At 50.0% G+C, this 24,831-nt stretch overlaps 5 protein-coding genes across 5 annotated transcripts; all 5 read left to right on the top strand.

Moving 5' to 3' along the window:
- Positions 1–264: 264 nt before the first annotated feature.
- On the top strand, positions 265–2,165 carry UHO2_02211 (uncharacterized protein; the record flags this gene model as incomplete). The annotated part of the gene is made up of 6 exons (XM_041559648.1): positions 265–813; positions 914–1,096; positions 1,177–1,428; positions 1,515–1,682; positions 1,766–1,999; positions 2,085–2,165. The coding sequence occupies 6 exons, from the start codon at positions 265–267 to the stop codon at positions 2,163–2,165; spliced, it is 1,467 nt and encodes a 488-aa protein (XP_041415582.1).
- A 341-nt stretch (positions 2,166–2,506) lies between these two features.
- UHO2_02210 (uncharacterized protein) lies at positions 2,507–3,097 on the top strand (the record flags this gene model as incomplete). The annotated part of the gene is made up of 3 exons (XM_041559647.1): positions 2,507–2,615; positions 2,710–2,803; positions 2,926–3,097. 3 exons carry the CDS (start codon positions 2,507–2,509, stop codon positions 3,095–3,097), a joined length of 375 nt encoding a protein of 124 aa, XP_041415581.1.
- A 748-nt stretch (positions 3,098–3,845) lies between these two features.
- On the top strand, positions 3,846–5,002 carry UHO2_02209 (putative VPS21 - Rab5-like GTPase involved in vacuolar protein sorting; the record flags this gene model as incomplete). The annotated part of the gene is made up of 3 exons (XM_041559646.1): positions 3,846–3,942; positions 4,155–4,252; positions 4,385–5,002. 3 exons carry the CDS (start codon positions 3,846–3,848, stop codon positions 5,000–5,002), a joined length of 813 nt encoding a protein of 270 aa, XP_041415580.1.
- Positions 5,003–5,725: 723 nt separating this feature from the next.
- Positions 5,726–8,488, top strand: UHO2_02208 (uncharacterized protein; the record flags this gene model as incomplete). The annotated part of the gene is made up of 1 exon (XM_041559645.1): positions 5,726–8,488. The coding sequence occupies one exon, from the start codon at positions 5,726–5,728 to the stop codon at positions 8,486–8,488; it is 2,763 nt and encodes a 920-aa protein (XP_041415579.1).
- Positions 8,489–13,192: 4,704 nt separating this feature from the next.
- Positions 13,193–16,444, top strand: UHO2_02207 (uncharacterized protein; the record flags this gene model as incomplete). The annotated part of the gene is made up of 4 exons (XM_041559644.1): positions 13,193–13,416; positions 13,660–14,406; positions 14,497–15,015; positions 15,073–16,444. The coding sequence occupies 4 exons, from the start codon at positions 13,193–13,195 to the stop codon at positions 16,442–16,444; spliced, it is 2,862 nt and encodes a 953-aa protein (XP_041415578.1).
- Between the last annotated feature and the right edge of the window lie 8,387 nt (positions 16,445–24,831).

Genomic DNA, 24,831 nt, shown 5'->3' with positions numbered 1-24,831 from the left:
TCTCCAATTTCGCATTTCGAACACGAAAAAAAAAGAAATTGTTGCATTTGACCGGTCTCACATCGTTGCGCGACATAACTGCTGGCTGAGCATGTGGAGCAAGGAAGCGCAGTTTCCAACAGCAGCTCGCGCTCGGGTCAAGTCGCAGAAAGTGACACTCCTCAACTCAACTCATCGAACCTTCTTTCGTCCATCATTACCACCTCACCTCTCCTCAAAGATCACGCCTGGACACACTTGGGCGCCTCTCTACTGATAGGCAAGATGGCGATCACAATCCTTACCGGAATCGAGGACACCCTCGCCCTCATCCATGAATGCGGTGCTAACCTCGCCCGAATTGAGTCCACACTCCTTCTTGCTCTGCGGAAGCTCTGCGCCAGCAACACCTCCGAAGGCGAGTCCACTCGCAACGCTGCCGCAAGCTCAAGCCGAACACGAGAGAATACTGGAGCTTCCGAACTCGTTCTCTGTCAACCTATCCAGGGCAATATTGATCCTCTCACAGTGCTCAACCCTGCAACGCACTCAGTGGGGGTGCTTTACATCCTCGCTGCCCGAGCAACGCATGCTTCTGCCTTGGCAGACGACGCGACCACCTTGCTGCCACATATATCGGCATTTGTTCAGCGATTCGATGCTGCACAGGTGCAATTAGCAGGGGACAAGGTGACGCAGCTCGCAGCGAGCTTTTCAGGATTGGCGGATAGGATCACGAATCCGGAATCGGCTTTGCAGCTGTTGCAAGCGTTGGCGTCCAGGTTCATTACCAGACCGGAGAGTATCACAACGCTCCATCCGCTGCTAGCATACGTAAGTCTCAAAGCAACTGTCTGTACTAGTCGGCGAAAAGGTGCACTGACGTATCTTACTGACAGGACTCCAATCTCGGTGGTGTGCGTTTTGGCAACAGCAATATCTCAAGACAGCACGATACGCAGAAGCAGCAACCATGCTACTCGATCTGCCCTTGATCGACGCAGACGCATCCGTCACACCACTCGCCCACTCTGATATTCTGCAATACTTCTACTACGCCGGTCTGATCTATATCAAGCTCGACCGCTTGGAAGATGCGATTGACGCGCTTGAAACTGTAAGTTGCCCTACATCTCAGGCCTCCCATCGCTACGCTATGCTGATACAGCCTTGCTTTTGTGACTCTGGTCTCGATAGTGCATCTCAAGCCCGGCAGTAGCGGTTAGCGCCATCCACATGGATGCGTACAAAAAGCTTCTTCTCGTCCAGCTCCTCGCCCATGGCAAGACCTTGCCAGTACCCAAGTACACCCCGCAGACTATCACACGAACGTTCAAGCAGATCGCACAGCCCTATCTCGCTTTTGTCGCCGCATACGAGAGCAGAGACGCTCATAGCACGCAGCAAGTTCAGCAGCTGGTTGAGGAGAAACGAGATACGTTTGAAAAGGTAAGTCCCCGCCCGCCCCTTGGAGTAGCCCTTCTTCATTTTGGTCTATACTGACGTGCTCTTGCTTTTGTCGGTGGGATGAACAGGATCGCAATCTGGGGCTAGTGAGACGATGTTTGGCACTGCACAGGCAGAGAAGGATTCAAAGGCTAGGTAAAGTGTATAGCGCGCTAGCACTTTCGGAGATCGCTAGCATGGTGGGATTGGAGAGTGGCGATGTGGTTCAGGCTGTTTATGCTGATGTGCAGGATATCGCAAGTCTTCCCCATCCTTCATCACAAGTCTACTCATTGATATGCGGCTGATCAATGCTTCCTCCTCGTATTTGCAATCACAGGTTCGCAATGGTTGGGTCCACGCAACGCTCTCCCCACCACCCGGAGGCTCCTCTTCTTCCAACACAGTGACCGGCGACTGGGTCGTCAACTTTGACCCCTTCGGTGGTGATGCATATACCTCCGCCACCTCTATTTCACTGCTTGAGGGCAAAATCAAGACAGCAAAACAATACCAGACGCTGCTGCAGCAGAGAGATCGAGATATCGAGAAGAGTCACGCCTATCTCACGCGGGTAAGTACAGGCTCTGATGACGGTGTATAGATGCGCAGGTGCATATTACTCACACTGTTCTTGAATGTGACTTGGTTGTATGCAGGGTCTCAAGATTCGTGATGCGAGAACAGCGGGAGCAGATGCCTATGCGGGTGCTGATGATTTTGACGATGCTGATTACTGAAGGGCTGTCTCAATATAGCAGATTTCACTTTGTAGCTGCGAAAATCAATGTCAGCTATTCACAGCACAGCATGACCTGATGTGTGAGAACATGATATGTGCCACAAAGTCTTGTGCTGCTGAGATCTGAATGCTATTGGGTCCCATTGACGAGTGAGCCGTAAAGTTGCCAGCTGTAAGAGGTAGCATGCTATTTTCCCGGCCGACAAAATTATCAAAGCCCAAGCTGAAGCGTGAACCCTGTTTCAATGCACCCTTTCCATCGCGCATCTTCCCCAGCCTCCTCATCCATTAGCTATCCGTCAGATACGTTCTCCTCTCGATACACAAGCCGCCAGCAAGATGGTCAAACGCTCCGCACAATGCAAGTTCCCCGTTGCGAGGATCAAAAAGATCATGCAAGCCGACGAAGATGTTGGAAAAGTTGCGCAAGCTACGCCTGTTCTCATTTGTAAGTCCTCACCATCGCCTCCCATCTACATAGAGCGTCCACTGCTAGAACATAGGTATTGACGTAGGTCTCTGACTGCTTAACGTGGATGCAGCAAAAGCACTAGAGCTGTTCATGGCGAGCATCGTGGAAGAGACAGTGAAAGAAACGCGCAGTTGTGGAGCGAAGAAGATGACTCCTTATCATGTGTAAGTCCCACCACTTATCCCCTCTACCTCAAGTGCCGCCCTACCCGTCAAGACGTCTGTACTGACATTGTGTTCCTCGATACACCACTTATCGTCTCGGTGGTTGAACTGCGAACGTACAGCAAGCGAACAGTGCACACAAACGAAACCTTCGACTTCCTCAAAGACATTGTCGCCAAAATTCCCGATCCGGTCGAAACAGATAGCAGCGTCGCAGGTTCTGGAGCAGCAGCAGGCGACAACAGAGGTGGAAAGCGACGAAAGACCGCTAAGAATGCTGAGGAGTCTGATTAAGATCCTCACCAATTAGCCGGCATTTAAGGTTTTCCCCTGGCCGGTTCCATCTTCAATCTGTAATCGTAACTGCCTCGAGGCGGTGCATTGTACTCTAAGCTTTATACTGTTCGCATTCGCAACCGCATTCATGACATTCACGCCGAGTCTTGGGCTGTCATTATCTGATAGAGTGGGTGTGTTGTTTGGAGAGCATACTAAGTGCTCGGATGGACGCTGTTAGGTCGGCAAAGAAAACATATGAGTTCGTCACTGCCGAAACGTGGGCCAAAAGTAAGGCACAAGAGGAGAGAGTGATCCTTGTCCCAGCCAAATTTAGGGAGGCCTGTGTGTGTGTGTGTGTCTCGCCTTGTGCTTAGACTGCTGCTGCGCCACCCTTGTGCCCTCTCTCGTTGTTCCCGCGCGGCGACTCCACACGCTGCACAGTAAAACTGACACTTTCGTTGCATCTTCAACTCACGCACCGCCTCTTGCTGTCAACCATCATCTTCGCCCATCTTCATCATTCCCTACGACATCCTGCTTCCAATCGACACACTTCGAGCAGCATCTATCACTTTTCTCGCGTCGACATACGGAACCACGCTGAACAACCATTATCCGAAGGACAATCAGCACACTTCGATTCACGACAAGACGGTTGTCAATTGCCTAATCTATCTTCGACTATCACGACTCTGATCACAGCAACACCCTCAGTCATCGACACAAAGCACCACCTGTTCCGCGCCTGTTGGAACTGCACACCATGTCCGTCCCTGCTGCTTCCAATGTCAATGCTGCTGGCGATGCAGCTGCTGCGGCTGCCCCACAAAAGCCTTTCCAGACCAAGCTTGTCCTTCTTGGTACGCATTCAGCTCTGCCCTCATCCTGTGGCTCGCATGCAGCCTAGTATATGGCAGATCTATGTTACTGACATTTGACATTCTCTTTCACTTGCTTTCCAATTCCCATGCTTTTGGAACAATGAATTTCGTATCATCTGCCACCCATCTCATCACATCACATCGCATCTCACTCCGATCTCACGCACGCCGCCCTTTTTTGCCGGCTGTAGGTGAAGCCGCAGTCGGCAAGTCTTCAGTCGTCCTTCGTTTCGTGCAGAACGACTTCCAGGAGAACAAGGAACCTACTATCGGCGCTGCTTTCTTGACTGTGAGTTTCAACACCTCCGCGCTTGTGATCTGGTGCATGACAGCGGGGAAGACGAGCCTGTTGGTTCGCTCATGATACAGCATTAGCTGACACTTGCACCCTCTCTTTTCCGCGACACTCGCCGATCTGCAGCAAAAATGCCGCCTCGAAGACCGCCTGATCAAGTTCGAGATCTGGGATACTGCAGGACAGGAACGCTTCCACTCGCTCGCACCCATGTACTACCGCAACGCCCAAGCCTCCGCCGTCATCTATGACGTCACCAAAGCTAGCTCCTTTGAAAAAGCCAAGTCTTGGGTCAAGGAACTCCAACGTCAGGCTAACCCCAACATCGTCATCGCTTTGGTCGGTAACAAGATCGATCTCCTGAGCGAGACCTCCTCTTCTACCTCAACTGCCGCGGAGGAGAATGACGATGACGATGAGACTGTCACTGCAACAGGCGAGGCTGCTGCTAGTGGAGAGTCGTTGCGAGCCGTGCCCAAGGACGAGGCTGAGGCATATGCCAAGGAAGCTGGTTTGTTGTTCTTCGAGACTTCGGCAAAGACTGGTGAGGGAGTTGTAGAGGTGTTCACCGAGATCGCAAAGAAGATTCCAATTGACTTGCATTTTGCAAGGAACGCTGCGGCTGGTGCCGCGGCTGGTGGTGCAGGTAACGGTGGTAGACAGGCGAGTGGGAATCAGGCTGGTGGTGGTGTCGATTTGCAAGGTGGACAGCAGGGTAACAGGAAGGATGCTTGCAATTGCTAAGCTCCCAAAACTGTTAGGACCCTTTCGCTTTGCACATAACTTTGCGCATAGTCTTGTCTCGATTGACTAGAAACGGCTCAGCGTTTGCACACCAGCGCTGAAGCTTCTCGACAGTGAAGCCCCATTCCAAGGTCTCTCGCTCTCTGTACATAAACCATCTCCCTCTTGCCCCTCTGATTCTCGCTTAGTAGTTACTGTATGTCTCTTCTTGTCGCAACCTCGTCTATTCCTGATGCTTGGATCAAATTTCAGGGTGCAAGTGTGTGAGGGTTGGCCAGCGAGTGAAGAGAGTCAAACGCAAGGTTTGGCTACTGCTGTTAGGCCGGGAACGTGAACAAAACTGAGATTCGGCCATGCAAGCGGCGTTTCTGCGAAATTCCGCTCGCACGAACCCTCGATAAAGTGCACGTCACTTCCTTCAAGTGGACACGTAGCAAGGAAAGCTCAAGACAGACAAGCTGCTTCCATGCATTTCTTCCAGCACGACACAGAAAAGAGTAACACCTCGAACCCAACACGCCTCAGTCAGGGAAGAACAGCTTCTTTCCTTATTTCACCATCATCCATCACCTCCCCTATCGAAAATTAAGGAGGAAGGACCTGTAGGCTTTGTGGATAATACAGTCGCTTAGCTACGAGAGCTACCCGCCTCAGCCCCTCTCTCCGTACCGTGCTCAAGGCTCCCCTTCGTTACAGGCAAGCGATCGGGCGCCTACTCCAACAATGAGGCACTCAACCGGCCCCGGCCGCGTTAGCGCGGCTTTCGGCATGCTCTTTGTTCTCGCACTCCTCACCATCACCCTGCTCTCCGCACCAACAAGTGCGATGGGAGTAGTGGCATTCGACTACGGCACAGAATGGATGAAGGTGTCCCTCGTCAAACCAGGTTTACCCTTCGACGTGGTATTGGACCGCGACTCGAAGCGCAAGATCCAGTCCGCTGTCTCTTTCAAAAAGTGGGGTCTTGACGAAGAGATCCTGTTCGGTACCAACGCTTACAACCACGCTACACGCGAACCCAAGCAGTCCTTCTACGGCCTCAAGACACTGCTCGGCCGTACAACAAACGAGGAGGACAAGGAATACGTCAATCTCTACACTTCAATCTTTGGCAACAATGTCATCAGCTCAGAGCGCGGCACTTGCTCACTGCAAAGACCTTACAAGCCTGATCCCAAGCTTTCTTCATTGCCGGTGTTGACAGTGGAGGAGTTGGTCGGTATGCAGTTGGAGTACGCAAAGAAGCTGGCGGAGGAAACGGCTGGTGAGCGCGTCAACCCTTCGCTGCCCGCAGGATTCAACATTGGCTCGTTCGGCGGTCTTGATGCTGTTGTAACTGTGCCGGCCTTCTTCAACGCACAGGAGCGTCAGGCGATTGTCGACTCGGCTATTCTCGCTGGCTTCCGTCCCCGCCTTGTGTCGGACGGCGCAGCGGCGGCTGTCAACTACGCTCAGACTCGATCTTTCCCTCTGCCTGAGAAGCATCTCTTCTTTGACGTCGGCTCTGGTTCTGTCCGCGCCACTGTGGTCGAGTTCAGCACCAAGCCCATCACCATTGACTCGGTCCTCTCGTTGGGCAAGGCACAGAAGGAAGCCACCATCGTCGATGTCAAGGGTGTTGGCTGGGAACGCAACGTTGGTGGACTCAAGCTCGATCTTATCTTGCGCGACAAGCTTGCCGTTGACTTCGACGCCAAGTACAGCAGTCAGATTGGCGGTTCGATCCACAACAACCACCGAGCTATGGCCAGGTTGCTTAAAGAGGCGAACCGTGTCAAGCACATTCTCAGTGCCAACGACATGGCTTCTAGCAGCGTCGAGAGCCTTGTTGACGAGATCGACTTCCGAACTATGATTCAGCGTCAAGACTTCGAGGATGCTGTAGCAGCAGCTGGGATGGTGCCCAAGTTCACTTCGCCCATCAACCAGGCTTTGTCGAATGCAGGATTGAAGTTGAGCGATATCAACTCGATCGTTCTTGTTGGTGGAAGTACTCGTGTGCCTCTCGTTCAGAACGCACTGCGGGAGGCAGGTATTCCGGACTCGAAGCTCGCCCAGAACGTCAACGCTGATGAGGCTGCAGTAATGGGTGCTGCTTTCTACGGTGCCAGCTTCAACCCTCAATTCCGCATGAAGGAGATTCGGGCTTACGACCTCGTCCCTTACGCCGTCAACCTCAAGAAAGCCGACGACAAGACCGAGACCATCTTCCCCGCCACTTCGTACGAGGTCGAACAGGTGCTGCGTCAGTACGAAAACGTCAAGGAAGACTTTATATTTGAGTTGGAGTACGATGCTGCTTCGCAAAAGGCGCTGGGTGCCAACACGGATCGGGCTATCTCGATGGTCGAGATCACGGGTATCGATGACTTGCTCAAGGACATCAAGGCGAGTGGACAGCTAGATCATATTGACACACAGGTCAACTTGACAGTGTCTAGCAAGCCATTGGGAACGTATGCGGTGGAGAACGTGGTGATGGTGATCAAGCCCAAGGCTGGTGGGATTGCTGGTGCACTCAAGTCGTTCTTTGGTGTTTCGACTCCCAAGAAGGCTGCGAATGGTACATCTACGAACAGCACCACCTCAACGACCAACGGTACTGCTGGTGATGCAGCTGATGCCGAATCCGCCGCCGCCGATGCCGATGCAAAGGGAGATGAGACCCTCACCTCCGTCCCAGCCAAGGACAAGATCGTCAAACTCACCGCTCGCACCATCCCTCAAAACGACCACGTCCGGCCCCTCTCCGGCGACGAGATCAAAAAGAGCAAAGACAAGCTTTGGATCATGTCCCAAGCCGCCTCTCGTAAAGCTCAACGCGAAGAAGCGCGCAACGCCATCGAATCTTACCTCTACCGCGTACGCGATCTCGTCGACGACCCAACTTTCGCTTCTGTCTCCAAAGACGCCGAACGCAAAGCCATCTCTGCCAAAACAGAAGAGCTCTCAGCTTGGCTCTCCGACGATGGGGAAACAGCCGACACTTCCACTCTCAAACTCAAACGTGCTTCGCTCGAATCTCTCATCAAGCCTCTCGAAACGCGTTTGGAGCAGAACAGGCTGCGTGACACAGCATTTGCTGAGTTCGAAGTAGCACTTGAAGAGGCGAAACAGTTTGTTGCCGAGGCGAAGACGAATCTGACAGCAGCCATCGAGAAGAACGAGTCGAGCAAGTACAGCGTTACCGAGTTGGATTCGTTGAGTGCAACGATCGAGAAGGATGGGGAGTGGTTCAAGAAGGGTAAGGCTTTGCAGGAGGAGAAAGGGCCCAGTGATGATCCGGCATTGTTGAGCACGGAGGTGGATGCAAGGAGGAGGAAGGTTGCGGAGACGATCAATAAGATTAAGAAGAGGAGGATTGCTAAGACTAGGCCTCAGAAGAAACCAAAGAACGAGAAGAAGGAAGAGAAAAAGGAAGAGAAGAAGGAAGAGAAAAAGGAAGAGAAGAAGGAAGAGGAGTCTCCTCGTCATGAAGAGCTCTGAGGATCTATCTTGCTTACTAGTCGCTTATTCTGTCCCAATACATTTAGACCATCAGACCGCTAATGCCCTGTGTTGATGTCGACTGTCAAATTTGTGTGATAGAAGAGCATACCTCAAAACGAACGAAAAGCGAACAAGTGTCATGGGCCTGAATGCTCAGGAAGCAGGAGGGTCACTGGTTCATATGGAAGGAGCACAGGTATCAGAGATCTAGTCAATACCAGTAGAAGAGCATGGTCGTAGTGCAGTCTCCATGGAGACCATGGACTCCTATGGACTCACATGCAAAGGAGGACTGAGCCCATATGCAAGGAGGGCCAGGCACAGCCACAAAGAGGACCAAGCTCAAGGAGCATGCAGATGGTTACCACTCAGGGGCTCGAGAGACAAGAGTCAAAGGAACCATCACCAGTCAAAGGAGAAGGAGCAGTGTATAGGAAACCGGCAAGCAGGTCCTGAGGAGGAGGAGCAGTGTTGAAGGAGTCGACACCACTCAGGAGGCACAGGGGTGCCAAACAAGCAGGATAGCAAGGAGAAGGAGCAGTGTCGAAGGAGTCGATAGCTCAAGGAGGACAGGAGTGGTGCCAGAGGGGCCCCCTGTACAGTACTTGATGAAGAGAGAGCAGGAGCAGCATCGCTGGTGACACTGTGAAGAGGTATAAAACCATGCTTTCTCATCATCAAAGGTCGAGTGGATCCTCATCCACTCTACACAACCATCATAACTAGTTATCACTTCAGCATAAGTATATATTAGTTTCAGTCAGCATAGCAGCAATCTATCAAGGTTGCTCCTCATCATAGTGTGTGTGTTGTATCACCACTACCTGACATCCGAAGGCAACCCATAGCAGGTCAGCAGTCCAGATTAAGATAGAACCGAAGGCAGTAGTCCACTGCGGTCCGGGGATCACTTCAAGCATCAAGTCAACACACTGGACACTCGTGTTGATGTCACCAACCTTATCACCAACACCATCAACCTCATTACCATCAACACTCACCAACCTTATCACCGACACCAGCAACCTCATCATCATCAACACTCACACCAGACCTTGGTGTCATCATAACCTATGTATTGATATTGATTGTGCCGAGCTACCCCTGAATGGAGTGTCCACAGAGGTCAGCTGAAACCTACAATAGTATATACAATGAATGCCACCTGCTGTCATCACACAACTTGATAGTCACCAAGCAACTAGCTTGTCAAGACTGATATGGAGACAATAGCTGTTGCACAGTTCGATAGTCACTGAGTATCTTGACAGACTGACCTGGGTTTCAGGTGTGAGACCCCTGACATTAGAGTGGATCATTCAAGCAGCTCCTCACGATCACCATGATGGACCCAGACCTCAACAATAAGCTTGATAGACTACTCACTCTATTGGAAGCCCAGCTAGAGCTTACCAGGCAGGGTCAATGAGAAGAACAATTACAACAAGCTCATCTGAGCAGAGAGGAGACAATTGACCTCTCTCACTCAGAGGAACAAGCAGGAGGAGGAGATGAGTCTATGATAGGAGACCCACATACTCCTACTCCAGCTCCATGACCAAGACGATCAGTCTCATTCGTCAACCTGGATGAGCAGGATGACATCAACTATGAGAAGTATGCTTCACCTACTGGGCCAAGATATGTCAAGACTAAGGTGGACCCCTACAGCAGGACCAGGATGGACCCTTACCCCCTGGACCAAGAGGAGGACACCAGCATCATGATGGAGAGGTCGAAGCCCATTGCCACCCCATTTCCAAAGTTTAATCCCCAAGATGTGGAGATCTTCATTCTAGAAGCTGAAGCATGGTTTAAGTTCAACCAGGTGTATGAGCAGTCTAGGATGATCAATCACATGGGTGCTCAACTGGAAGGGACAGCATGAGAGTGGTGGACTTCAAAGCTCCATATTGATAGAGCTAGAGAAGGAAGGTTGTTCAATGATTGGCACTACTTCACAGAGTGACTGTCAGAACAGTTCAACCCACGCAATGCTAGGATGGAGGCATACAACAAGCTGTTAGCTCTCAGGCTCACAAGTGATGCTCCTGGTGCCACCACATGTCATGTAGAGCAGTTCAGAGACTTGGAAGGACAGGTCAACTTAGATGACAACGAGCTAGTGATTGATCTCTTCAGAGGTAGTCTCACTTGCAGCATACAGGAGAAGTTCAAGAGGAACCCACCTGGGAAGAGATGGGAGTGGTATTGAGAGGTTGAGGAGATCGATCAACAGAGGATGCTACTACAGCAGTCCTCAGCTAGACACTCACTCCCAAATGCCACATCACCTCCACTAAGAACTGGGTCTCAGCCAATTCAAAGTTCAATCCCCATAGATCAACCCACTCAATCTTATCCAGCTCGATCACCAGCACAAGCAACTACACAAGCAACTACACAAAACCTAAACTGACCAACTAATCAACCCACCCAAACCTCGAAGCAAGGAAGCCCTGCTCCATCAGGTACCAACACCTGTCATGTATGCAAGGGTATCAGACATTGGGCCAGAGACTGCCCCAGCAGGAGGGTAGATCCTCTTAGCTCTCGACCCATGGGTCCAAAGGTCATGGTCACCACAACAGACCCCTTCAAGGAGGCCACCAACTCAGGAGATGGCCACACAGGCAGCACTGAGATGGGTGACCCCGAGGCCATGGACCTCAGCTCATACCAGCAATCCATGGACCCCGATCATGAGGACAAGGAGCACAATGATGATGACGACGAGGGAAACATCAGTGGGGTGATGCACTGATGGCATGCATTGCCCTACAAACCTCCTTGCCATCACTCTGTATATATCAAGATTGTCAAGTATGTTTCTCTACCAGTGGAGGCAAAGCAGTACTGGAGCTCTCTGGAATGGTTCAAGACCATCCTGCTCGGATACTAGCTGATACTGGTGCTGGTTTGTCCATAGTCTCAGATTCTTTCATTAGTAAGTACCAAATACCCACAAAACCCATAAAAACAAGATCGATCCATGGTGTCACCGGACACCAACTCTCCATCAATAGTTCTGTGAGCATGCAGGTATCTATTGGTACACACAATCTGGGTGTGGTCAAAGCTTCAGTGGCTGACACTGCTGACTACGACCTCATCCTGGGGTTCACTGAGCTACAGAGGCTCAAACCCACCATACAATGGGATACGGGCCAGCTGGAGTTCAAGACTCAGGAGCAGGACCGACCCCCAAGGAGACCCCCTGAAGCAGCAAGAGCAGGGTGTAAGCGATCGCGCACCAGAGACTAACTGAGGTTGATTGAGTAAGGACTACTTGATATGATTCGCCTAAACGTAACCAAGCATTGTCACCTAGTAAGTCTTGACTGACCGCCTTGAACACTCCGTTCAGAGGTTGCACAGCATGAATGTTGTTTGTCAGTGAGTGGGTGATACACCCTCCCCTACAGTACGAGTGTTCATAGTACTGTTGATAATGCTCTTGGATGTCGTCTGGACCACGATGTGCTAATTGCCTACAGAGGATGGGAGTTACTGGACCACTGGTGTGAATCACTGCCTACAATAACCAACTGGACTGCTGGTGTCAAGCAACACTGCCTTCAGCAAGGGACTGGACCACAGGTGTTGAAGAACACTGCCTACAGTAATGAACTGGACTGCTAGTGTGAAGAACACCGCCTACAGTTGTCGACTAACGGTGATACAACACACACATTGAGAGTCGTTGCAAGAGCACTGCTATTGCGATGATATGTAACCAAGTAAGTATAGAGTAAGTAAGTTGAGTTCAGAGTGGATGCCCCTCCACTTGTATGCTATGGTAGAATGAGAGTATTTATATGTCCAGTCAGTGTTTTCCCTCGACACCTATCCTGCTCCTCTTGAGGGGCCTTTGTCCCCTGTTAGGCACTGCCTTGCCCTGCTGGCACCAACCCCTTCGATACTGTGCTCCTACTGTTTGCTCAGCATAAGGGTTATGCAACATGGCCCTCTCGCCTACATGCTCTCCTTCTGTCTGGTGTGTGATGCCCCCTTTCATCACAGCTCCCTTTTGACTTAGTCTTGTGAATTCCCTTTGAACCTTGTGACCATACCCCCTGGTCATGTGGTCATGTCGGCACAGTTCCGTCTCGACTTGTTTGGATCGGCCGACTAGTTGAAGCATGCTGATCTGACTGACTCCAACATCGGCACAGCTCTGAATACTTGTTCGGATCGGCTGACTAGTTGAAGCATGCTGATCTGACTGACTCCAACATCGGCACAGCTCCGAATACTTGTTCAGATCGGCTGACTAGTTGAAGCGTGCTGATCTGACTGACTCTGACATTGGCACAGCTCCGATTACTTGTTTGGATCGGCTGACTAGTTGAAGCGTGCTGATCTGACTGACTCTGACATTGGCACAGCTCCGATTACTTGTTTGGATCTGCCAACTAGTTGAGGCGTGCTGATCCGGCTGACTCCAACCGATCCCATGAGATCGATCTGGATTCCCGGGGTTTGATTGATCTCGTAATTCCTGTGCACTGCCAACCTGATTAATCTCATTGATCCCCGATGGTTTTTGGCTCTGATCAATCTGGTGCACCCTTCATATGTTGATCTTCTGCACACCCTTCATATACTGCTCCGTTACACGACATTACCATAACTGCCGCTGATCATTTGGCGCACTCTCTTGCGCAGGCCAGCCGTCCCTGTGACACAGGGGACCTAACCATGAGGAGACCAACCCTTCATGGAAATGAGTTTGTCTCAGCAGAGCACATACTACAAGCAGCTCTAGAAGATGGACCCATAGGGTTCATGCTGTTGGAGGAGCCACCATCATCACTCCCAGCCTTTGGTTTTGTACCTACAGGCACAGACAAAGGAGTAGAGATGGAGGTAGAGGTGGACAAGGTGGTGACAGCTGCAGACATACCAAAGCCATACCAACACCTGTGAGATGTGTTCAATGAAGTGGAAGCAGACAAGCTGCCCTATCATACCAATCACAATCTCCACCTTGAGTTGATAGAAGGAGGTAAGCCACCTCAAGGGCCCCTGTACCTTAAGGGACCCAAGGAGATGTCCGAGTTGAGGAGGTACTTGGATGAGAACCTTGAGAAGGGGCTCATAAGACCATCGAAGAGCCCAGCATGATCACCAGTGCTCTTTGTACCAAAGAAGGATGGAGGTCTCAGACTCTGTGTGGACTACCAAGGTCTCAATGAGATCACTGTCAAGAACAGGGCACCACTGCCCCTCATCGAGGAGCAGCTGTTCTTACTCAGGAAGGCAAGGATCTATACCAAGCTAGACCTTAGAGCAGCATACAACCTCATCCAGATTGCTAAAGGAGATGAATGGAAGACAGCTTTTGGCACTCAGTTGGGACTCTATGAGTACCTAGTGATACCCTTTGGCCTAGCCAATGCTCCAGCTCACTTCCAGTCATTCATCAATGACATCTTCCGAGACATCATTGGAGTATATGTAGTGGTATACCTAGATGACTTCCTGATCTTCAGTGACACTGAAGAGGCACATGTGAAGCATGTCACCAAGGTCCTCACTCACTTAAGGAGCAACAGGCTCTTTGCTAAGCTGTCGAAGTGTGAGTTTCACACCAAGATAGTCAAGTTCCTGGGGTACATCATCAAGCCAACAGGTATAGAGATGGACCCAGAAAAGGTGCGCACTGTCAAGGAGTGGCCAATGCCAGAGTCAATCCATGACATCCAGAGGTTCCTGGGTTTTGCCAACTTCTATCGAAGGTTCATAGCCCACTTTGCTTGCATAGCCAAGCCCTTGACATCACTGGTAAAGCCTACAGAACGATTCAAGAAGTTTGAGCTACCAGAGGAGGCCCAGCAGGCCTTCCACAAGCTCATCCAGGCATTCACATCAGCAGGAGTGCTTCAGCACTTCAACTACCACCTTCCAACAAGGTTGGAGACTGATGCAAGTGACTTTGCTATAGCAGGAGTACTCAAGCAGGAGCATGAAGGACAATAGCACCCAGTGGCCTTCTACTCTAGGAAGATGTCTTCTGCTGAGAAGAACTATGAGATCCATGACAAGGAGCTCCTAGCTGTGGTCGCTTGCCTTACTCAGTGGCAACACATGCTAGCTGGACTACCAAGTCAACTGGTCATCCTCACTGACCATGAAGCCCTCAAGTACTTCAAGTCACAGAGATGCATCACAGGTCGACAGGCTCAATGGGCAATACTACTAGCAGAATTCGACTTCATATTGCAGTACCGACCAGGAGACAAAGGTGGTGAACCTGATGCTCTCACCAGAAGGATGGACATGCAACCAGCTGGTGAAGAGCAGGATCACAATGTGAGGCAACTACTGCCTCCTCGAGTGTTCAAGGAGACAGCAGACCATGACTCGACCCTAGTGGCCCCTATGCTCTTGATGGAGTCCATAGCATCAAAGGGTCTCAGAGACCTGGTCAAGATCTTCCAGCCCTTAGACCAAGAGCTACAGGAGATACATATGAAGAAGCCCTTCGAGCTCAAGGACGACCTATGGTACAGTGGAGGAAGGTTGGTTATCCCCAAAGTGATCATGCCAGGGAGGACCAACAACTGACACTCAAGGAGTGCCAAAGAGGTAGATGGACAGTCTCTCTCTGTAGAGCACCTGCGATTCATGGTGATGACTCAATGCCATGATGGCATCACTGCTGGACATGTGGGGAGAGATGCTACCATCAAGGCAGCCCAACGACATTACTGGTGGCCAAACATGACAGCTTGGATTGCAGACTATGTAGCAAGTTGTCCTGTATGTGCTAGGTACAAAGCTCCTCGTCACCATCCATATGGTTTGCTACAGCCATTAGCAACACCAGACAGGCCCTGGGGCTCCATATCCCTCGACTTCATCGAAGGACTACCACCATCAAAGAAGTATGACTTCAAGACCTATGACTCTATCTTAGTCATTGTTGACAGGTTAACCAAGTTTGCCATACTAGCTCCAACCCATAAGACAGTCACAGCCAAACAGACTGCAGTGTTGCTATACAGACACATGGTTAGACTTTTTGGATACCCAGATCACATGGTCTTGGACCGAGGCAGGCAGTTCATATCAGGAGCATGGAAGGCATTCACAGAACAAATGGGTGTGAAGCACTCACTTAGCACAGCCTACCTTCCTCAAACTGATGGTCAGACAGAGAGGGTCAATCAGGTCATAGAGCAGTACCTAAGGATGTACTGCAACTATGAGCAGAATGACTGGGCTGACCTGCTGGACACTGCAGCCTTTGTATACAACAACACAGTCCACAACAGCATTGGTGTCTCACCATTCTTTGCATGCTATGGATGGAACCCCAAAGCTCATCCTGACATCCCTCAACAACTAGGAGTCAATGATCCAGGTTGCTTCGAGTACCTCATGGATGGAAAGGAGCATTGCAAGTACCTCCAGGAGCAGATCAGAGAGGCACAACATAGATCAGTAGACCAGTATAACAGGAAGCACAAGGACATCGAGTTCAAGGTGGGTGATATGGTCTATATCAACCGTCGAAACTGGAAGACACGGAGACCCACACCCAAGTTGGATACCCGGTTTGCAGGACCCTACCCAGTTCAGGAACGGGTAGGACGCCGAGCTTATCGGATCACATTGCCAGCAAACCTTAGGGTGCATGATGTGTTCCATGTCTCCATGCTCGAACCAGCAAGAACAAGTTCTCTTCCTCAACGAGCTGAACAGCCCACCATACCATCACTTCCTGATGAGGACCTCAATTTCAAAGTCAAAGCACTCATTGACAAGCATTCACATAATGGGACTACAGAGTACAAAGTGTTGTGGAGAGGGTACTCAGAAGAAGCTGCTTCATGGGAACCAGTAGAGAATCTCAACTGCCCCGACCTCATCCAGGAGTATGAGGTGTCGGAGGGGGGACGAGCGAGTAGACAGAGTAGAGAGAGGAGGAGAGAACAGGAGGAATAGAGAGAGAAGGAGGAAGGAGAATGATGTTGAGAGAAGGAGGAAGGGTTATGTTGGCGAGGTTGTCGAGGAGGAGGAGGAGGAGGAGGAGGAGGAGGAGTCAGCATGAACCAGACCAGAGCATGCCTCGACGGAGCTCGGCTCTTAAGAGGGGGGTAGTGTCATGGGCCTGGATGCTCAAGAAGCAGGAGGGTCACTGGTTCATATGGAAGGAGCACAGGTATTGAAGATCTAGTCGATACCAGTAGAGAGCATGGTCATAGTGCAGTCTCCATGGAGACCATGGACTCCTATGGACTCACATGCAAAGGAGGACTGAGCCATATGCGAGGAGGGCCAGGCACAGCCACAAGGAGGACCAAGCTCAAGGAGCAGGCACAGCCACGAAGAGGACCAAGCTCAAGGAGCATGCAGATGGTTACCACTCAGGGGGCTTGAGAGACAAGAGTCAAAAGAACTGTCACTGGTCAAAGGGAAGGAGCAGTGTATAGGGAACCGGCAAGCAGGTCCTGAGGAGGAGGAGCAGTGTCGAAGGAGTCGACACCACTCAGGAGGCACAAAGGTGCCAAACAAGCAGGATAGCAAGGAGGAGGAGCAGTGTCGAAGGAGTTGACACAGCTCAAGAGGCACAGGGGTGCCAAGCAAGCAGGATAGCAAGGAGGAGGAGCAGTGTTGAAGGAGTTGATAGCTCAAGGAGGACAGGAGTGGTGCCAGAGGGGCCCCCTGTACAGTACTTGATGAAGAGAGAGCAGGAGCAGCATCGCTGGTGACACTGTGAAGAGGTATAAAACCATGCTTTCTCATCATCAAAGGTCGAGTGGATCCTCATCCACTCTACACACATCATAACTAGTTATCACTTCAGCATAAGTATATATTAGTTTCAGTCAGCATAGTAGCAATCTATCAAGGTTGCTCCTCATCATAGTGTGTGTGTTGTATCACCACTACCTGATGTCCGAAGGTGCCCCATAGCAGGTCAGTGGTCCGGATCAAGATAGAACCAAAGGCAGTAGTCCACTGCGGTCCGGGGATCACTTCAAGCATCAAAGTCAACACACTGGACACTCGTGTTGACACCACCAACCTTATCACCAACACCATCAACCTCATTATCATTGACACCACCAATCTCATCATCAACACCATCAACCTCATCATCATCAACACTCACACCAGACCTTGGTGTCATCATAACCTATGTATTGATATTGATCATGCCGAGCTACCCCTGAATGGAGTGTCCACAGAGGTCAGCCGAAACCTACGATAGTATATACAATGAATGCCACCTGCTGTCATCACACAACTTGATAGTCACCAAGCAACTAGCTTGTCAAGACTGATATGGAGACAATAGCTGTCACACAGTTTGATAGTCACCAAGTATCTCGACAGACCGACCTGGGTTTCAGGCGCGAGACCCCTGACAGGGGGTAATGTCATGGGCCTGGGTGCACAGAACGAGGAAAGACCGAAGTTCATATGAAGGTAGTGCAGGAATCGTGGAATCGGGTAGATCGTAGGAGCTGCAACAGAGTTCACCGAGATTGGCAGTAGAATCAGCTCTATGGCAGACCACAGCGAAATTGGCATGAGCATCGTGTCAGCGGTCGTGTGCCTAACACCCGACTCTCTGCAGAATGGGTCGTCTCAGCGGAACTCAGTGAGTTCCAATAGAGAGGGTAGCCTGAGTGTACTTCTCGGAGAACTGGTGAGGAAGTTCTCTTGAATGGTTATCCGTGATACCCAATGAGTGAGGCCTGAGGAACAGATATCAACTGACTGCTGTTGGCACTCCATACAGAGGTAACACGGCAAGGTCAGCTCCTAACGATGGAGTAGTACAATGCTGGCGCGAGTGTCAAGACGTCGGCGTAGTACTGCGAGTGATGGAGCTAGTGCTCAGCCGGGAATGTCAGCAGTCGCTATAGGGACTGGTGGAGGTTCCAGGCCCGCAGTGGAGGTTCCGCCTGTAGTTGAGGTGCTACAGCGCCGATGTAGTTGTCGACGACGTCGTTTACAATACTCTTCATTTGATGACGAAGGCTCAGACTTGCAATGGTCGCAATAGATGATATTGCATTGTGTGACGTAGAAAGAATGTTACTGTCCATGTAGTAGAACGTACAGCTATGATAACTGTGAAGGTTTTCTGTTGTAGAGTGGATGAGTCCCTGCTCATCCAATAGCATGGGGAGATAGTATATATACCATGCTGCATCAAGGACACGATCTAGCGCCACCACACAACCTGCATGTGGCACCACTCAGGGCTTGCTTGGTAAGGCTGACTTCAGCACCTTCCCGAGCTGCCAAACCAACCACACTTCCAGAGTGATTGTTCCCTAGCAATTCATCACGTGTCTGATCATCGTCGATCGACGACAACAACCTCCATGTGTACCACAGAGTGGCGTTACTCAACAACCCTCCTATCTGTTCCCGCCGCCAGTAGTCCTCGATGTCCAGCGAGTTATGGTCTCCTACTGGATCTCCTTGGGAACTGCCGAGTCAGGTTCTTATGCCGCCCTTCAACCGATTTAACCTCTCTGTCTGCGCAGATGGCGCAGACTCCATTTCGGCCGACCGGCTCCCGTGACACATCGTTGATATCACGGATCCCACCAGAATCTGCAGCAAGCGAGATCGTGTGGCAGATTCCACAGAGATCGGTAGTAAGGATGTCCATATGACGATTCACATGCAAGAGGGACCAAGCTCAGTGACACACAGTTGGTTACCACTCAGGGGCCCACAGGACAGGAGTAGAAGAGAACTGTCACTGGTCAAAGGAAGGAGATCTGTGTATAGGACACTGGTAAAAGGGATATGAAGAGGAGGAGCAGTGTCGATGAAGTCGACACAGCTCAGGAAAGACAGGAGGGACAAGGCTTGATATGGAGGAGGTGCCTCCTTGGAGATCCCTGTGCAGTACTCAACGAAGAGGGTACTCTCTGGAGAGAGGGAGCAGGAGCAGTGTTGCTGGCAATGCTGCAAAGAGGTATATAGTCCTACCTCCTCATCACAAATGGTCGAGTGGATCCTCATCCACTCTACTCACTCACAAAACAAACTAGTATTACTTCAAGCAATAAGTATCATTAGTTCAGTCAGCATAGTAGTAATCAACAGATTGCTCCTCATCGAAGCGCATGTGTTGTATCACCGTTTCCTGACGTCTGAAGGTGGTTCGTAGCAAACCAGTGGTCCAGATAACAATAGAACTGAAGGCAGATGTCCACTGCGGCCCAGGGATCACTTCAAGTGTTAGCCGACACACTGGACACTCGTGTCAGCATCATCAATCCATACTCACACCAGTCCATTGGTGTCAACATCAAGCTCACTTAGAGTCGTATCATAGTTTGATCATGCTGAGCTACCTCTGGACAGAGTGTCCACAGTGGTTAGTCAAAATCTGTCATAACGATAATACAACTACAGATTCCAACGAGAAAGGTGACAGAGAAGGCTCTGTCACATATTTCACTAGGAATCGAAATACCATTAGCGCTGTCACATTACTCGACAGAATCGGTGATAGTATCAATACTACCACAGATCTCAGGTTTCAGGCGCATGACCGCTGACACCAATCAAGAAGAAACCCAGGGCTTCAACACAGCAACTCTGGCATGAGCATTTAGGACATCCAGGTCAAGACAAAGCCAGGGCGATAATCAGGAAGTTGGGAGACAAGCTTGCAATAGAGGTAGACCCAGATACAGCTCTGACATGTGAGCAGTGTGTCATGGGACCAGAGGGATGCGCAGGAAGAACTAATTTCATATGAAGAGGAGTGCAGAAATCGCAGGATCAGGCTAGACAGGAGTTTATGGCAGAGTTTGCTGAAGTTGGTAGTAGTAATGACTCTATGGCATAATTCATTGTGATCAGTAGGAATGTGGGTCTTCCTACAGGAGTTGGTAGAACTAGTAATATCATGCTCGCAACATAAGATCTCACAGGGTTTGGTTTGGGAGAGGCCTCTATTGCCGATAGGGCAAGAGGATGATGATGAACAAGGGGAGGTCACCACTGGATGAAGGAGGGGCCCAACCAGACAATGAACTTAAGGCAGACTGGTGGGCAAGATAAGTAGGAGCATGCATTGCCATTCAGATGAAGTGGGACTGGCCCCTGACAGAGATGAGACATTGGGGCCCATCCATCCACAGGGAACAAGGGGGTGGTGCCAATGAGTAGCATCACAAGGTGGATGGAGAGCGAAGGAGGCACAAGGAGAGGGAGCAGTGTTGCAGGTGACACTGTAAGATAGGTATATAACCATGCCCCTCATCATAACAAGGGAGTGGATCACCATCCACTCTACACCATACATAACTAGTTATCACTTCACCTAAGTATACATTAGTTTACAGTCAGCAAAGTCACAATCAAGAAGAGTGCTTCCATAGTAGCATGTGTGTTGTATCACTGCTCACTGATGTCCAAAGGCAGTTCATAGCAAACCAGCAGTCCAGATAACAATAGAACTGAAGGCAGTCATCCACTGCAGTCCAGAGATCACCTCAAGCACTCAGTTGACACACTGGACACTCATGTTGACAACAGCAATCACAATCACACCAGACCTTGGTGTTAACATCAGTTCATAGCAGTTATTGATCATGCTGAGCTACCTCTGGACAGAGTGTCCACAGCAGTTAGTCAAAACCTGCAATAGCAAAATCATTACTACATCTTTGGGCAAGAAAAGTAATAGAGACATCTCTACTACATATCTCAACAAGAATCACAATACTTCAAGCATTGTTGCATAACTCAACAGGATTTGTGATAGATGAGTTTCTATTACAGATATCAGGTTTTGGGCACGCAACCTCTGACACAGTGTATACGGTCCAAAAGCACCATGGCAAGAATGGGAAAGGGGAGCAGCAACAGAGCTTGCACCCTGCTAGATCTCATACACATGGACTTGATCAATGATGCATCCCACATGACAGAATACACATGCACACTGGTGTTGGTTGACAATCATAGCAAGTATGTCTATGCACAACTGTTGCTACAAAAGAGTCAGGCATTTGTGCAGCTCAGAAGAATGGTCACATTCCTTGAGACACAGACAGGAAGGAATCTAAAAGTGATTCAATCTGATCAAGGAACTGAGTGGTGAAGCAACAAAGCTATAGAATGGTCGCAGGACAAAGGAATAGAATGGCAAACAACTGTGGGTTACAACAGCAAACAGAATGGAAGGGTGGAGAGAATGAATAGAAGCCTAAGTGAGAAGATGCAGACCTTATTGATGCAGAGAAGGCTACCAAAGAGCTTCTGGCCATATGCAATCCAGGCCACAGCATTCAAGATCAACCTCACCCCAAACACTGATGGTGAGCTTCCATACGAGGCGATGTTCAAGAAATCGCCAGAACGGCTTGTCATGGGCCTGAATGCGCAGGAAGCAGGAAGACCCATTAGTTCATATGAAGGGAGTGCAGGAATCAAGGAATTGGGTAGATTGTGGGATTTACAGAAGAATTCAGTGAGATTGGTAGTAGACACAGTTCTATGACAGATCTCATCAAAATCTGTATGAATGAAGTCAATATCACGAATCCCACCAGAATCTGTAGTAAGCATGATCATATGACAGATTCCATGGAGATCAGTGACAGGGATGTTTGTATGATGAATTCACATGCAAAGAGGACCAAGCTCGCATGTGACAAGGATCAAGCACTGCCAAGATGGGGACCAAGCTCAGGAGCATGCAGTGGGTTACCACTCAGGGGCCATAGGGTAAAGACCTGGCGAACTGTCACCAGTCAAAGGAAGAAGAGCTGTGTTATGGACACTGGCAAGCGGGTCATGAGGAGGAGGAGCAGTGTCGAAGGAGTCGACACACAGCTCAAGAAGGACAGACAGGAATGATAAGCAAGCAGGGCTTGAGGAGGAGGAGGCACCTCATCAGGGACTCTTGCACAGTGCTTGGCGAAGAAGGTACTCTCTGGAGAGAGAGCTGGAGCAGTGTCACTGGTGACACTGTGAAGATGTATATAACCATACCTTCTCGCCATAAGTGGTCAAGTGGATCCCCATCCACTCTACACACCATATAAACTAGTATTACTGCAGAAGCATCAGTAATCATTAGTTTCAGTCAGCATAGTCACAATCAAGTAGATTGCCTCTCATCGTAGCACATGTGTTGTATCACCACTCACTGACGTCTGAAGGCGGTTCCTAGCAAACCAGTGGTCCAGATAAAGATAGAACCAAAGGCAGTAGTCCACTGTGTCAGGGGTCTCGCGCCTGAAACCCAGGTCGGTCTGTCGAGATACTTGGTGACTATCAAACTGTGCGACAGCTATTGTCTCAGTATCAGTGACTATCAAGTTGTGCAGTGACAGCAGGTGGCATTTGTTGTATATACTATCGTAGGTTTCGGCTGACCTCTGTGGACACTCCATTCAGGGGTAGCTCGGCATGATCAATATCAATGCTTCAGTTATGATGACACCAAGGTCTGGTGTGAGTGTTGATGATGATGAGGTTGATGACGTTGGTGATAAGGTTGGTGAGTGTTGATGATAATGAGGTTGGTGGTGTTGGTGATAAGGTTGGTGGCATCAACACAAGTGTCCAGTGTGTTGACTTTGATGCTTGAAGTGATCCCCAGACTGCAGTGGACTACTGCCTTCGGTTCTATCTATATCCAGACCACTAACCTGCTATGGGGCGCCTATGGATGTCAGGTAGTGGTGATACAACACACACACTATGATGAGGAGCAACCTTGATAGATTGCTGCTATGCTGACTGTAACTAATGAGTACTTATGTTTCTAAAGTATTGACTAGTTGTATGGTGAGTAGAGTGGATGAGGATCCACTCGACCTATGATGATGAGAAAGCATGGTTATATACCTCTCCACAGCATCGCCAGCGATGCTGCTCCTGCTCTCTCTCCAGAGAGTACCTTCTTCATCGAGTACTGCTCAGGGGCCTCTCCTGCTTGGCACCCCTGTGCCTCTTGAGTGGTGTCGACTCCTTCGACACTGCTCCTCCTCCTCATGACCTGGTGTCAACTCCTTCGACACTGCTCCTCTTCCTTTGACTGGTGACAGTTCCTTTGACTCTTGTCTCTCGAGCCCCTGAGTGGTAACCATCTGAGCTTGGTCCTCTTCGTGGCTGTGCCTGCTCCTTGAGCTTGGTCCTCCTCGTGGCTGTGCCTGGCCCTCCTCGCATGTGGCTCGTGTCCTCCTTTGCATGTGGCTCGTGTCCTCCTTTGCATGTGAGTCCATAGGAGTCCATGGTCTCCATGGAGACTGCACTACGACCTTGCTCTTCTACTGGTATCGACTAGATCTTCGATACCTGTGCTCCTTCCATATGAACCAGTGACCCTCCTGCTTCTTGAGCATCCAGGCCCATGACACACTGCAGTCCAGGGATCACCTCAAGCAATAGTCAACACACTGGACACTCGTGTTGGCACCACCCAGCAAGTACTCACACCAGACCTTGGTGTTACCACAACTCACATATTGATATTGATCATGCTGAGCTACCTCTGGATGGAGTGTCCACAGCAGTTAGTTGAAATCTGCAATAGCATTACTACAACTACAGATTTGAGCGAGAAAAGTGATAGAGATGGCTCTATCACATATTTCACTGAAAATCGCAATACCACTAGTGTTGTTGCATAACTCGACAGGATCAGTAATAGTATCGACACTACTACAGATCTCAGGTTTCAGGCGCATGACCGCTGACACGGCTCATATGACTCCTACGTGTTTTCGGGTGTCTTGCTTGGGTAAACATCCCAAAGACCAAGCGAGACAATGCAAAGTTAGATCAATGAGCAATCACCACTATCTTCATAGGATACAGTTTGGAACACAAAGGTTGGCTCTTTTACAGTCCAGACTACAGACCCAATGTGTTCTGGAGCAACTCAGTGAAGTTCTTAGAGCATGAATGCTGGGCAGACCACACTCAATGGCACCCAGTGGACATACACCCACCACTGACATCAACCAATGAAGAAAGTCCAATAAACTTAGGATATACAGAGCAGAACTTATTTGATGAAAGAGATCTGGACCCACTATGTGAATATGATGACATGGAGATAACATTGGGTCTGGACAAACACTATGGCACCAAAACATGGATTGATGACAAAGCATTTGGACTGGTGGCTATGGATGTCAAAGCAGGGATAAACCTAGACCCAACCATCCAAGAAGCACTTGCTGGGGAGAACAGGGGCCTCTGGGAGGAAGCCAGGCAAAAGGAATTGGATGGCTTAGAAGCCATGAGCATGTGGGAGGTTACAGATCTCCCACCTGGTAAGCACATGGTTGACACTCATTGGGTGCTCAAAGTCAAGGCAGGCTCAAATCTCA

The sequence above is a fragment of the Ustilago hordei genome, assembly GCF_900519145.1.
Source record: "Ustilago hordei strain Uho2 genome assembly, contig: UHO2_contig_03, whole genome shotgun sequence".
Taxonomy (NCBI): Eukaryota; Fungi; Basidiomycota; class Ustilaginomycetes; order Ustilaginales; family Ustilaginaceae; genus Ustilago; species Ustilago hordei.
This window is presented reverse-complemented; position numbering and strand designations above follow the sequence as displayed.